Genomic DNA, 15,329 nt, shown 5'->3' on the forward strand with positions numbered 1-15,329 from the left:
GGAATATAAAAGAGAAGATGGACAAATTCCAACTATTATTTTCTTTTTAGTCTTTCATGATTTCTTTTGAAGATTTTATTTATTTGACAATGAGAGAGAGAGATCACAAGTAGGCAGAGAGGCAGGCAGAGAGAGAGAGGGAAGCAGGCTCCCTGCTGAGCAGAGAGTCAGATGTGGGCTCTATTCCAGGAGCCTGGGATCATGACCTGAGCTGAGCTGAAGGCAGATGCTTTACCCACTGAGCCACCCAGGTGCCCCTCAACAATTTATTTTTAAAACACACACACACACACACACACACACACACCAGCTACAGAGAAACAAGATTCACAAAATGAATACTCCAAGTATTGTTTGTAGAAACAGTATCATAAATTGTGTGCCCATATAGGTCACTCAGAAAAAAAAAATCAAATCACTTCTAGAAACATATTCTTTTCCACTCAAATGTTGAAACCTGTTAAATAAGGTTGTTTCATAGGAGATTTCTTCTTTAACAAACACCCTTTTCAGTAAGCGAAAAGTTAGCTACTATACTAGTATGAGTCACAATCACTTAAGAATTGACAAATTACTATTTTCCTCTTCACTTGAATCAGTTCTACTTTCTTATTGACCAAATAGAGGCAACTTAATCAAATCATCCTAGAATCAGTTTATGAGGAAGAGAAAAAGGATGGCTTGCATACAGGGAAGAAAAACCTGTCAAATACTTAAAAATGACACCTGTAAATTTTGTTATCCTACCACTGAATTTAAGAGATTAGGTCTACTAACTAGTGCTAGAAAAAAAACTTGAAAACAGAATCCTTCTAATAAATGAAATAGCTTTACAGGGGTGCCTGGTTGGCTCAGTGGGTTAAGCCTCTGCCTTCAGCTCAGGTCATGGTCTTGGGGTCCTGGAAAGAAGCCCTTTATCGGGCTCTCTACTTAGCAGAGAGTATGCTGCCAACCCCCCCACCCCCCGCCTACCTCTCTGCCTATTTGTGATCTCTCTGTCAAATAAATAAATACAATCTTAAAAAAAAAAAAAAAAAGAAAAGAAAAGAAATAGCTTTACAGACTAATTCTAAACACTAGCAACTGCCATGTGATCATAACATTAGAAAACATTAAAGAAAGACAATTTCCCTTTTCAGGTGGAACAAAATCATGATAGTATTTTTTTCTTAAGACATTAAAGTTTTGGGTTTTTTTTTTTGCAGCAATAGATGACTGAAAGCAGCAAGGAACTTCAGGGGGCCCCAGTGTAGTGAGCACAGACTCCTGAGGGCATGGAAGTCCTGGTCAATCAATATTGCCTGATGAATGGCTGTGGGGCACTGGTGGGCATAATGAAACCGGAGAAAGGTGGCATCAGTGGCACAAGGAACAGATACAGAAGACTGGGGAGCTGCAGTAATAACTGATTATATGGATGGCATCCTATCCTCTTGAATGTAGCTGGAGAGACCTAAAGTCTTACCTAATTTAGCTGGGCTAGGGTTAGCAATCTGTTAGAGTTAGGGTCAACTGCTAAAGTGACCCGTACTTAAGGTTCACAGATTAGTGTTGAGAGAATATTAAAATGTGAAACAAAACTAAGTCTATTTTTCTTAATCTTTCATTTCTTTGTAACTCTAATGACATTTTTACATAAGGGTTACAACTCTGTAATACTCATTAGTGCCTTGCTGTAATGCAAACGGACTGTTTTAAGGGGCAAGGACAAATAATGTATTGCTGTGTAGGCCCACAACAGTGTTAAGGACATTCATGGAGAAGTGCCTCAAAGCAACCTAAGTTAATCAGGAGCAGAATTATCTCTGTTTTAGGGATGAAGTAAAGGCATACTACTACAGCTGACCCTCGAACAAAACAGGTTTGTACTGGGTAGGTCCACTGACATGAGGATTTTGTTTTTGATAAATACAGTACAGTACTGTAAATGTATTTTCTTATGATTTTCTCAATTTTTTTCCTCTAGCTTACTTGATTGTAAGAATATAGTATATAACACATAAAACATATAAAATATGTGTTAATTGACTGTTATTGGTGAGGTGTCCAGTCAATAGTAGGCTATTAGTATGTAAATGTAGGGGGAATCAGATGTTACAAACGTGTTTCAGACTGTGTGGTAGTTAATGCCCCTAACCCCTGCATTGTTCAGAGTCAACTGTACTAAGGAGTGATGTCACCCGCTGTGACTCAAAGGGGTAATGATGTGAGATTGCATTTTACAAAACTCCAAAGTCTGTAAATTAGAAATAATGACATGTAAATATTGGTATTTTTACCTTATACACAAAACCTGAAATGTGTCTCCAGAGTCATGATAATTTCACAGTAATTCTAAAGCTGGCTGAAGAAAGAAACTGAAATTGCTTTTCTACCGCTGCCACAGAGCATGCTACTTTAGCTGGCAAAAAGAAGTATCTATCCTTCGTTGAGACCTTGTTATTATGAAATCCTGAAGAACTTACACTTGACATAAAATGCTACCAGCTGAACTCTAAATAAACCAAGCACACACACAGCGCTGTCCCCAGGATAACTGGAGTTTCTTAACCTTAAAAAAATATTTTCTCTATAATAACTGTTAGTATAAAGGTCATTAATTTCTGTTAAATTACATTGGTAGGTGGTTGTACTTCTCTAGCTAACACATATTGCTATTTGGATTTGAATGCTACCACTGAAAAGATTTCAGTCTTGGTTGGTATTAAAAGTTGAAATGAAGTAAAGGCATTTATTTTTCTGAAGGAAACTGTATTAAAACTAGTCTTTCATTTAAAGAATAGGTTATAGGGACACTGGGGTGGCTCAGTCAGTTAAGCCTCTGCTTGGGCTCACGTTATAACCCCAGGGTCCTGGGATCGTCCAGCATCAGGCTCCCTGTTCAGCAGGGAGTCTGCTTCTTCCTCTGCCCACTGCTTCCCCTGCTTGTGCTTGCATGGGAGCACTCTCTCTCTCTCTGACAAGAAATAAATAAAATCTTAAAAAAATTAAAAAATAAAGAACAGGTTATATACTTTAGGTTATGTATTTTATTTTTTTAATTTGTTTTTTAAGATTTTATTCATTTATTTGACAGACAGAGATCACAAGTAGGCAGAGAGGCAGGCAGAGAGAGAGGAGGAAGCAGGCTCCCTGCTGAGCAGAGAGCCCGATGTGGGGCTCAATCCCAGGACCCTGGGATCATGACCTGAGCCGAAAGCAGAGGCTTTAACCCACTGAGCCACCCAGGTGCCCCTAGGTTATGTATTTTAAAGAGCAACATGCTTTAAGAATGTTTTTTAAATAGAAATGTTTCCAAAAAAATGATTCATAGTTTTAATAGAAACATCACCAAAAAGAACAAAGAAATCTAAAACTCAGATTTACTCCTCAGAAATTATCAATAATAACATTTGATGATCCAAACATTGTTCATTAAGTGGAAAAAGAAGATTGATTAAAAAAAAAGTAAATAAGATGGGATCTTAATACACATATCATTTAAAATAACCCAATATTGCTTAATTTAACAGATGATAAAACTGAAGGAATAAATAAAATTTAAGTTAAACAGCAGAAATGTCAGAACCTCAAGTAATCCTCTGAGTTTAAGAAAAGGATTAGAATGCCTGGTGTTTCAACTCTACACATTATCTGTCCTCCTCCTGGGAATGATGAAATTTGCCTTGAGCTTCCTCTCGTCTTCCTCCGGCCTCCAGATTTTCATTACCTGTTATATTTTTAGCCAATTACAACACATTCTGATCTACAATATTAATACTATGGACACTTTTAAAGGCATGGAATGATTTTGATGAATTTAAAAATAAACATAAATCCCCACACCAACAACTTTTAAAGTGATCTTTTTAAGGCAGTCTAAATTGTGTACTGCTGCGAATGTGCTATTTAGCCAATCTGACAAATGTGGTATTTTGCTGTTGGCTAGACTTTGTCTCACATGCTAGCTGGGAATATGCAATGCGTTTCCAAGGTGAATTTCATGAGGCACTACTATAGAGAATGCTGTAATAAAATCCAGACATTCCATCCACTACATTCCTTTCCTCTAATACTTCTGTAATTCAATCTAAAAAAGACCAAGCAAGTGTGTCTGGGAAGATCACTGCTTTAGACACCACTAATGTTCCTTATCGCTAAGCTTCAGATGTTTTCTGGGTACTCAAATGTCCCCAAATCACTGAAAACCAAACTAAGGATATTTTGCAAGTTTTTTCTCCTTGTTTTAAATGGTAACAATTCAGCAACTCAGTTCTGTCAGGATTTCCTGACACTACTATTTCTTAAAATCCTCAGTATGCTTTCTCTTTCATAACCTCTAGTGCAAAGATTTTTAAACCTGGTTCTACATTCTGATCACCTGGGGAGTTTTTAAAACTAAGAACGTCCAGGCTTTATTCCAGATCAATTAAGTCAGAATCTTTGAGGATGGAGTCTGGGAAAGTTGTTTTAAAAAGCTTTTACATACCATACAGTGCCTTGTGAGTTCTTATTCTAAATGAAGAATCCAAGGCTTCTCTATGGAAACAGATATTCTTAATTAAACCCATGTTTGGAAAGAGTGAAAATAATTTTACTAAAATTTTTAAAAGGTGAAAGTCATCATTCTATGAACCATATTTATCATAAATAGCTCCAATTTCAACATTTATAAAGCAATAGAACTGCTTTTCTGGTTCCAAAGCTGTAATTTTAAAGTATCCCATCATACAAAACTTCTTTTTTTAAAGGGTAAATAAGGTTAGGAAATCTTGTCTGTTTATCAGGAAGTTTTAGGATTAGTTTGAGGGACTAAATGTTAGCAAAACCTAAGACTGACTGACAAAACCTTAAAACAAGAATCTGGCAAAGAGTAAAAGAAATAAATGACCACTGATTTCAGAGCTCATTTACTCGCTAACTTCTTTTTCTTGTTTGCTTTTTAGTTTATTCCAGCTCTCAAATTTTTTATTGTTCATATTAGAAGTTCATTTTATTTCATGAATTTGTAATCATGTTTCATAAGAAATGTTCCATAACAACCCACTTCATTTATCCCTCAGTAAATGGTATATGCTTGGGCTTTCGACAGTATTCCTGCACTTGTTACAGAAGCTATTGATTCCTTTTCTGATTTCCTCCTTTTTAAACCATTCTCACAAAATCCTCCAGTATTCCTCACTCAAATTGGCCAAAAGTCCTCACATTAAAAAAAAAAAAAAAGTGTTATTCAAACTAAGTTGGTCACCCTGTTGGTATTTCTGGGAGACTGCTACAGTAGTATAGAACCATGGAAAACTTATAAAGTTAAAGCTAGTAAATTTACTTACTTTGCATTTCCAAACTAGAAATCTCTGCAGACAAATCTGCAAATCTACTAGCTAATTATCTCCCAATCACGTTCCTGAGATGCTACAAGGTTCTGAATGCCCCCCCTCCACCAACCAAGAGAGCACATGGAATGACAAGGGAGTGAGGGGACAGCCTAACAGGCCAAATAATTCCTGGCCATCAGTGGGTGACAGATGTCTCAGCCAGATCACCCCCACAGCAATGCTGACCACATGGAAAATACAAAGCTCTCTATGATTTTCCATTTTCCTCCTTTTCTATAAATGAGGCTCAGCATGTGTAAGAAATCAGAGCTGCATGTTGGTATAAAATGTTACTATTAGACATTATTTCCCAATGATACTTTCAGACTCATCCCAGATTCTAGGACTAACCTCACTCACCTCCTTTGTAATAGTAGGGAATGGCTCTGAAACACAACCTGAAAGTTAAATTCTTCCTATGGAGCCATTAGGGAGTTTCAAGTAATGCAGTATTTCCAACCAACTAAGCTCTCCAAATGGACAAACAACATGGTTAGGAATACAAAGCAAACCATAGAGTTAAGATTATTATTCTACATTTCAACATTAACAGTCTCTTAGATCTGTTTTAGTCTGGAAGTAGCTATAGTGAAGGCACATGAATTTATACATTTTTTAGACACTGAGTTGCTTTTTATAGCAATATCCCACATATCAAATGGATAGACAAGAAAATTACTGTCATCTGAAAATAAGTGAGGGGGGAGAGAAAGCTCTTAAGTGTTTATGCACCTACTTCTAGAACCTCAAAAATCCTTTGGATATGTAAGAAATTGGACGTTCTTCATTGGACTCATACCAGCTTTGAGAAAAAGAAGGGACTAGAGACAGCCTGCCTGGTGATCTCATAGGGGTTCTGGCCTTCTGTTCACAAACTCTTCACGACAGGTGCAGCCCCTTCCCTCCCTCCATCTGGGGCCTGGCTAAGCACTAAAACTGGCCTCTACACCAGCCAGAAGCATATGGGCTGGGACAGGGGCAGCATCTCCTTTCTGATGGTATCTGCTCCCTGTTGTCTAAGCTTGTCCCTTTAAATACTGTATCTTTGTCCTGTCTTACTGTGTCAAGCACATCTTCTTCTTCTTCTTCTTCTTTTTTTTTAAAAGCTTTATTTATTTATTTTAGAGAGAGTGCAGGTGGAGGGACAGGCCGAGGGAGAGACAGAATCCTCAAGCAGACTCTCCACTAAGCAGAGAGCCCAACCTGGGTCTCCCATCCGAGGATGTAACAGATGATATGAAGAAAATACGACACACACTTCTAAGCCACGAAGCACAACGAAGTGAACCAATCATCCAAAATCAAGATAGAATACCACTATTACCGTTGCTTCTGAGCTTTTTCCTTTGCTAGGGTATTTCCTTAGAGGTGACCCTGATCCTAAAATTTGCATTTATCATTTTCTTTTCTTTTTGGACGAATAGATTGCTATTAATCTATATATCTCATATAGTGTTCAGTCTTACCTTTGTTGGGGTCTTTAAAATGGTAACCTACTATATGTAATCCCATCTGGCTTTTCTTAAAAACAAAACAAAAACCAAAACTCACTATAATTTCCCTAACAGACATGCATGTTGATACTTGTAAGTGGTATCTCATTCAGCTTTACTGCTGTGTAATATTCCATTATGTGAATATACCAACAATCATTTACCCAGTCTCCTCTCCATGTAAACTAGCTTTCTTGGTAGATTCTCGCTTTAAGAACTTTCCTATGAATATCCTTGTAAACTTCTCCTGCTGCAGGTATCAAGGTCTACCAGGTAGTAGAAATGCTGGGTTGCAAGGTATGTGAATGATGAACACTGTTAAGTTTCCAGAGCTATTACATCTTCCTCTCTTGCCATTCCCAAAAAATGTTGTTCTGCCCATCCTTGCCAACACTTGGCATTTTCAGACTTCTTAATTTTTTGCAATGTAGAATGTGTGAAATGGAATTTCAATGTGGTCTTAATTTACATTTTCTTGAAAACTAATGAGTTTTGTGATTCTTTTTATATGTCTAGTTGCCATTGGTTTCATCTTCAAGGAGATGCCTTTTACTTTCGTCCCATTTTTTTTTTTTAGATTGTTAATTTTCTTATTGATTTTAAGGAATTCTTTACATCTTCTATTATACTTTGTCATTTATGTTACAAAACTGTCTGCATTCTTCACCCTCACTGGGCCACAATTCTAGTGCTGGCTTCCATTATACCTTCCTGTCCAGCCCCCAACTACTGAGGAATTGAGAAAACAGCAATGTGGGTTTCCAAATAGAGTTTTAAAACACATATCCTAAAAACAGATATTTAAAATAATTGGGTATTTTTTTCTCAGAGATTAGCAAAGATAAAATTGTCAGGGATGGCATAGGTGGTAGAAATACACACTCAGCTACCACTGTTGAGAATGTAAAGTGAATCTTGATCTTGATAGGGTTGGTGAGACATGTGTATACACATTTGACAAAACTCACTGAAATTATGCATGCAAATCCTGTCACACAGTTTGGTGGTGTGGCATACTGGTTCAGGTCTGGGTCTAGAGCCACTTAGCTCTGTCACTTAGTAAGTTATTTCATTTCTCTAAAGCCTTGAGCTTCTCAATGGCAAAAAGGGGATAACAGCAGTATCTGTAATATTAGGGTCATTGTGAGATATAAATGAAATTGTGTGAAAGTGCTTAGAATAATGCCTGATGCAGGAGCGTCAGATGTATGTTAATCAATCATTTACAGTTTGTTGCAGGGTGTGGAAAGTTCTTCTCTACCAAATCATAACTGTAATGACATTCTCCTATATTTTCTTCTAAAAGTTTAAATATTTAGTTTTTACATATAGGCAGGTGGTCCACTTATAATTTATTTTTGAGTTTGCTGTGAAAAAAGGATGTAATTTCATTCTTTTTTCTGAGAGATAACCAAGTTGTCACAACACTATTAAGTTACCCATCCTTTCCCACCAATTTTGAGTACTACTCTGTCACATTAGATTTCCACACATGCTGGATTAGTTTCTGGATTCAGTGATTATGTTCCAGTGATTATGTTCCCTTAAGTTTATCATCAATCACTGCACCAATTCTATACGGTCTTAATTCCTACAACATAACAATCAGTCTTGATATATAATAGGACAAGTCTTTTTTCCTTATTCTTTTCAACTGTCTTACTGATTGCTGGGTTTTACTCTCTCCTGTGAACCTTAGGTCATTAGGTTCCATGAAAACAAAAAACAATAAAAATCCTGGTGGAATCCCACTGAATTTATAGATTTAGTTGCGAAGACCTGATAATCATTAATTAATACTGATTCATCAACATGTGCTATCCATTTAGATCTTCTTTTAACGTTCATGTCTTATAACTTTCTTTAGTCCCCAGTGTTCCAGACTCTTTTAACAGGAGAACGCAATCTGTGTACATTTACTGACATTACTGACATATCTGAACCCATTTTCTGCATCTTTTTTTACCCCTGTCCACATGTCCTCCCTCCTCTGTCCCCTTTATTTTGGCCTTCTATATCTCAAATAGCCTCTGTTTCACCACCCACTCCCCCACCCCGCTGGTTTGGGAACTATAGATAAATGACCTTTTAAATTGTTGTATCTCTGCACGTGACTAAGGCCTTACCGTGGTCTCCTTGCCTTTCCCCAGAGTGAAAGGAAAAAGAAGAACTAGAAAAAAAGGTGAGGAAAAACATAAAGGGGAGGACAAGAGATAGAGAAGACGTACTTTGAACTGGGGAGTGGAACTGAACACTGGAAGGAGCAGGGCTGTGTGCTTTCCTTCCTCCTTCATATTTCTTAGTCATTTGAGGTAACCAAGGTCTGTTTTTATTGTAACTATTACTGTTAAAATGGCTTACCACTTCGTTTTTCTAATTAGTTTTAGGTGAGCTATTTTAGTTAAAGCACTACAAGAACTTGTCACTAGCAAAAATTTAAGGTAATGCAGTATAGATTTACTGGAAGACGGTACACTTTCTTTCTTTCTTTTTTTTAAAATATATTTTATTTATTTATTTCACACACAGAGATCACAAGTAGGCAGAGAGGCAGGCAGAGAGAGGGGGGAGGCAGGCTCCCTGCAGAGCAGGAAGCTGGGATCATGAGTGGAAGGCAGAGGCTTTAACCCACTGAGCAACCCAGGCGCCCCTACATTTTACATTTCTTAAACTTAGGAGACCACTTGAAACAAAGCAGTAGTTGCATCTTTAACCACCTAAAATAATACAAGATTTAGGACTTAAAAATTCCTAAAAAGTATTTAATCGTGACAAGAAAGCATAAACTCTGTGTGTATGGGGGCAGGGGGAGTTTATCTCCAATTTGTATTGCTTTCATTTACTTGGCAAGGAAAAGACCAGATATCCTTTCAGAATATTTTTACACAAAGCTTTCAGGCCACTTTTCTCATAGAATTTTATTATTTATTATATATATTTTATTATTATAAGGCATTAATGCTTTAATGTTTTCAGGTTAAGATTTATACCCTTCTAAGGCCCTTTTATATGGATCTAGGGTTGTATCTTTAAAGGGTACTTTCCCCTATTTATTAAACACCTTAAAACTACCATCATTTCTATTTGCAAGATTAATTTAGGTATATAAAGTGAAAATTGAAAGGATTTATATTTCTGAAAACCAGAAATAAAAACTAAGGTTGATGAAAATTAATGATTTTAAAAAACCCAAATAAACAAATACTGAACAAGCAACAATTAGGAGGTTTGTTCACCAATACTGAGATTAGTTGGTGTCCCCAAAAGAAAACAAAAACCACAGGCACAAAGGAGCAAAGAACCGATCATGGCAATTATGACCCCCAGTAGACAACTATCACAAGTTCCCTTCTGTTCTCATACCTGCACTTTCTTTAAATCTACACTCAGGAATGCCTACTGCCTACTGTTTCTGTGGGCCTCTGGAAGTTTTTTTTTTTTTTTTTTAAGACTTATTTATTTATTTGACAGAGAGAGAGAGAGAGAGAGAGAGATATCACAAGTAGGCAGAGAGGCAGGCAGAGAGAGAGAGGAAGGGAAGCAGGCTCCCCACTGAGCAGAGAGCCCAATACGGGACTCAATCCCAGGACCTGAGCCGAAGGCAGCGGCTTAAACCACTGAGCCACCCAGGCGCCCCGGGCCTCTGGAAGTTTTAAACACAGAAAAGAAGACAGCTTATCCATTCTACTGTTATGGTGAAAGTGTATTTTAAATTTTGGGAATCCTAAAGATCAGTGATTGAAGTTTGATGATGTAAAAGTATCACATTAGCAGAATCTTTAGCATATAATTTATTCAGTGCTGTATACATTCATGCTATTTTTTAATGCCAAAGAATGCCACTTATTAATCATCACAGATACTGATGTAATAACAAGGGTAATGTATTCATTTACTTAAATAACCAAGTAGTTTCTTTAACCTTAGATTTTATTGAATTATCTGAATATAGTTGACACACGATGTTACATTAGTTTCAGGTGTACAAGATCGTGATTCAATTTCTCTGTAGCTTATGCTAAGCTCACCCCAAGTGTCGCCACCATCTGTCACCATGCAACCCTATTACAATACCACTGACTGTATTTTCCAAGCAGGGCCTTTTATTCCTATGACTTATTCACTCCATAACCGGAAGCCTGTCTCCCATTCCCCTTCATAGATTTTGCCCATCCCGCCACCTCCCTTCCTTCGGTCAACCATCAGTTTATTCTTTGTAAATATCTAAGCAGTTTTATTAAATACAAAACAGTTCACAGCTTCTCACAGAAAAGTAATTTATCTATGGCTCTCCATAGGAAACATACAAGTAATATAAACAAGATCTTCATCGAGGGTTCTACTCTCCCTTTCCTGCCCCTAGTGATGGAGAACACACTGCTCTCATGAGACTGTCAGAGTCAATGGTGAACAACTCTGGGTATTAGAAAGCTTTCCCTTATATACAAAAATAAAACTGTCTTTCCTATAACATCCACCTATTGCCCTAACCTTATATTCACAATAAGGGAAAAATCACTACTGTCTCCACCATGTGACAACTCTTAAATTAAGAGTTCTTTTGTTAGACATTAATTTTTCTCCTTTTCTAATCTAATCCTTAAAACCTCCCTGGCATTTTAGTTTTTTTGTTGCTTGTTCAGTATTTGTTTATTTGGGTTTTTAAAAATCATTATGTAAAAGGATATGTAAAAGAGATTGTTATAAACTGAACCATGCTCCTTCAAAAAAGATCTGAAGGAGTCCTAATCCCCACTACCTCAGAATGTAACCTGATTTGATAATCACATTAAAATGAGGTAATTAGCATGGTGGGTCCGGGTCCTCACCCAGAGACTTCTGTTCCTTATTAAAAGGAGAAATTTAGGGGGGCTGCTCTTGGTTGGGGCCGACTCGTACCTAAGGCAGGAAGATGGTGGCCGCAAAGAAGACAAAAATGCCGCTGGAATCGATCAACTCTAAGCTCCAGCTCATTATGAAAAGTGGAAAGTTCGTGCTGGGGTACAACCAGACTCTGAAAATGATCAGACATGGCAAAGTGAAGCTGGTCATCCTCGCCAACAACTGCCCGGCCTTGAGGAAATCTGAAATAGAATACTATGCCATGTTGGCCCAAACTGGTGTCCATAACTACAGTGGCAATAATATTGAATTGGGCACAGCAGGTGGGAAATCCTACAGAGTATGCATGCTGGCTATCATGGAACCAGGTGATTCTATCATTAGAAGCATGCCAGGACAGACTGGTGAAAGTAAATCACGCAGAATTTTTCTTTAATAAAACTGGCCACAGCTTGTTTGAAAAAATAAAAAAATAAATAAAAGGAGAAATTTAGACACAGAGACCTTCACAAAAATGAAGGCAGAGATGGGGTGATGATCTATCAGTCATGGAATGACAAAGACTGCCAGCAAACCACCAGAAGCTGAGAGTCTTGGAACAGATTCTCCCTCACTGCCCTCAAAAGGAACCAAGGAACCTACCCATACCCTCGCCTTGACTTTTAGCTTCCAGAACTGTGAGACAATAGGTTTCTGTTGGTCAGGCCGCCCAGTTTCTGGTATTTTGTTATAACAACCCCAGCAACCTAATACATTTCTCAAAAATGGGACATGATAAAAGGTTAAGGAAATTTTCCACAGCAGAATGCTTGGTTTTGTTTATGGGTGAGAATAATTCTTTCCTAAAATGGACTTACCATTGCTTGGAAACATAAATGCTCTCAGCAATAATATACTTGAATACTTCCTGAAATTATGTTTTGAACTATTAGTTAGTACAAACCTATTACATTTAGTTTTTTCCCTATGACTTTTGCTTTTATGATTTCCTCAGTACCTCTGCTTTTGCACAACTGATGAAACTGTTAATGGTAGAAGAGCAAATATTCTGGTAACCCTTGGCTCTGGTTTCAAATCCTAATATCTGTACAACTTACTGGACCAAGAAAACTTTAACCTATAAACTACACTTTATTTACAAATTTAGAAAGTAGGGAATATGAATGAGTTAATGAGCAGAATATATGATTATATAAATTATTTTCAAAGTACACCGTATAAGCAATTTTCATCAATTTTGCAAACTTCTCTGTAAATACTGAAATAGAAATTAATTTTGAAATACTAAAAAAATTAAGATCAGCAACAATATTTCATATAGAAAATTCTTAAGAGATATTCTGAGATGCTTATGAATTCCCAAATATCATTTTATAGCCTGTAATTTTTTCCCACAAAGTACACTGGAGCAGCCAACAAAACCATTTTCAAATGGAAATGCTGAGCAGAATGTGCCTTGCAAGGGATCACTTCAGTTGAACTTTCTGTAATGATGGAAATGTTTTACTTTTGTGCTAACAGGTAGTTACTAAGCTCGAATACCTATGGAGCACTTAAAATGTAGCTAGACTGAGGAACTTAATGTTTAGCTATCTAAATAGCCAGAAGGGTCTAGTGGCACCATACTTTTTTTTTGTCTTGAAGATTTTATTTATTTATTTAACAGAGAGATCCTCTGTTGTAGGCAGAGCAACAAGCAGAGGAGAGGGGGAAGCAGGCTCCCTGCTGAGCAGAGAGCCCGATGTGGAGCTCAATCCTAGGACCCTGAGATCATGACCTGAGCTGAAGGCAGAGGCTTAACCCACAAAGCCATCTAGGCACCCCGGTACCGCATTTTAAAAAATATTTTATTCTTATTTTATTCATTTGAGAGAGAAAGAAAGAGAGACAGAGAGGACAAGCAAGGGGAGGGGCAAAGGGAGAGGGGAAGCCAACTCCCCGCTGAGCAGGGAGCTCCAAGAGGCCTGGGGCTCCATCCCAGGATCCTGAGACCAGTGACCTGAGAGAGAGGCTTAACCAACTGAGCCAGCTGCCCAGGTGCCTGTCGCACAGCTTCTAGTTCATTCCCTCCCATACATATTTTTCTCCTCTTTTCATTTAAGAGTAATTCTCAGCCAGTGGCAATTCTGCCCACTAAGTAACCTATGGCAATATCTGGAGCCCTTTTTGGCTGTCATAACTGGGAGGGACCAAAGGCATCTAGGGAGGGAGAGGCCAGGGATGCTGTTAAACATCCTACAGTGAACAGGACAGGCATCCCCAAGAAAGGATTATCCAGTCCAAAATGTCAAAAGTGCGGATTAAGAAACTTAGCCATATTTAAAAGATCTTCAAATGAAATTAAAAATACTTTGCATATCATTATGAATGGCCATATAATATTCTAACATTAGCTAGTCTGTTCTTAAAATCTTTTGCTAGTGTTCAATATTTCCATCCCAACTGCTGTTTTCTCTGTTCACAGTCTCTTAGCAAGTACACTATTTCACCTGATTTTCAGTCTTAGTAGCCGCTGTAAATTTCACATGACTGAAGCTGATAACTTTATTTCAGTAATAGGGATAAAAGTATGCATAAACTCTTAACCATTTTGTAAACATGAAGACATTTGTAACACAATAACTTTTACTTATAACCTTTTATTTAACTTTATAAATACGCAAAAGGGCTAATTTAGTGCAAAGGCATAATCGATGACATAAAAAGTTCATGTTCTGCTTAACAGAGACTCAGCAGTAGTCTTTTTCCACTTGACAAAACAGTAACATATTTAAGACATTTATTCATTTATTTTTAAAAGATTTTATTTATTTATTTTATAGGGAGGGACACAGAGAGAGAGGGAGCACAAGCAGGAGGAGTGGGAGAGGAAGAAGCAGGCTTCCCTCTGAGCAGGGAGCCTTATGCTAGCTCAATCCCTTGATCCTGTGATCATGATCTAAGCAGACACTTAACTACTGAGCTACCCTGATGTCCCTATTTAAGATATTTAAATTACCCATTTATGCCATTATTATTATAAGATACTCTTTATTTAAACATTATAATCTATACCCAAAGAGGAGAATATAAAAATCTCCATCCTTAAAGGGTTCAAAAATGCAATGGAAGAAGAAATAGTTAATATACCCATGGTCACAAAAAATGAACAAAAGCAAATTGTTTCTGAGATGAAGGCTAATAAAGGAATCTTGTTGGAAGTTCAGGCCTCTGCAATGAAAACAAGACCCAATAGTTTAGGATGTGTTTTCTGTCTTAACGAAGGAAGACAGAAAAGATGATCTCTTAAAGGGCATTCATGACAAATTATATTTTTAAGCTTTCAATGTGCTAAATTTCCTTGAAAATCTTGCTCCTATTTACGTTATTTCTCATGGCTTAAGTGTAATTTCTGTAAGTATCCTATTCTTAGACACAAATTCTAAACACTTCAGTTATTCACATGATAAATCTCATCAAAACTAGAAAATAAAATCTACTTTAACCTAATTAAAAGATGATAAATTTAGCCATCACTGAGATTTTATAACCATTTAAAAAGTATGTAAAGCTCCTATCAAGGGAGAAAAATATCACTTATAAATTGTGACTGTCCTCAAACTTCCACAAGGATTTAAAAATTACTCAAGATGTTTTTCAT

General features: G+C 37.1%; 2 protein-coding genes across 3 annotated transcripts in view; one reads left to right on the forward strand and one right to left on the reverse strand.

Annotated features, from left to right (window-relative positions):
* REEP3 (receptor accessory protein 3) overlaps nucleotides 1-15,329 on the reverse strand; it is a 96,374-nt gene that overhangs the window by 75,161 nt on the left and 5,884 nt on the right. The window lies entirely within an intron of this gene.
* LOC131830018 (large ribosomal subunit protein eL30-like) lies at nucleotides 11,760-12,125 on the forward strand. The gene has a single exon (XM_059172428.1). It carries the CDS (start codon nucleotides 11,760-11,762, stop codon nucleotides 12,123-12,125), a length of 366 nt encoding a protein of 121 aa, XP_059028411.1.

The sequence above is a fragment of the Mustela lutreola genome, chromosome 4 (genome assembly GCF_030435805.1).
Source record: "Mustela lutreola isolate mMusLut2 chromosome 4, mMusLut2.pri, whole genome shotgun sequence".
NCBI classification, from domain to species: domain Eukaryota; kingdom Metazoa; phylum Chordata; class Mammalia; order Carnivora; family Mustelidae; genus Mustela; species Mustela lutreola.

Coding starts and splice junctions, on each gene's coding strand:
- LOC131830018 (XM_059172428.1), top strand. CDS start 11,760: ATGGTGGCCGCAAAGAAGACAAAAATGCCGCTGGAATCGATCAACTCT.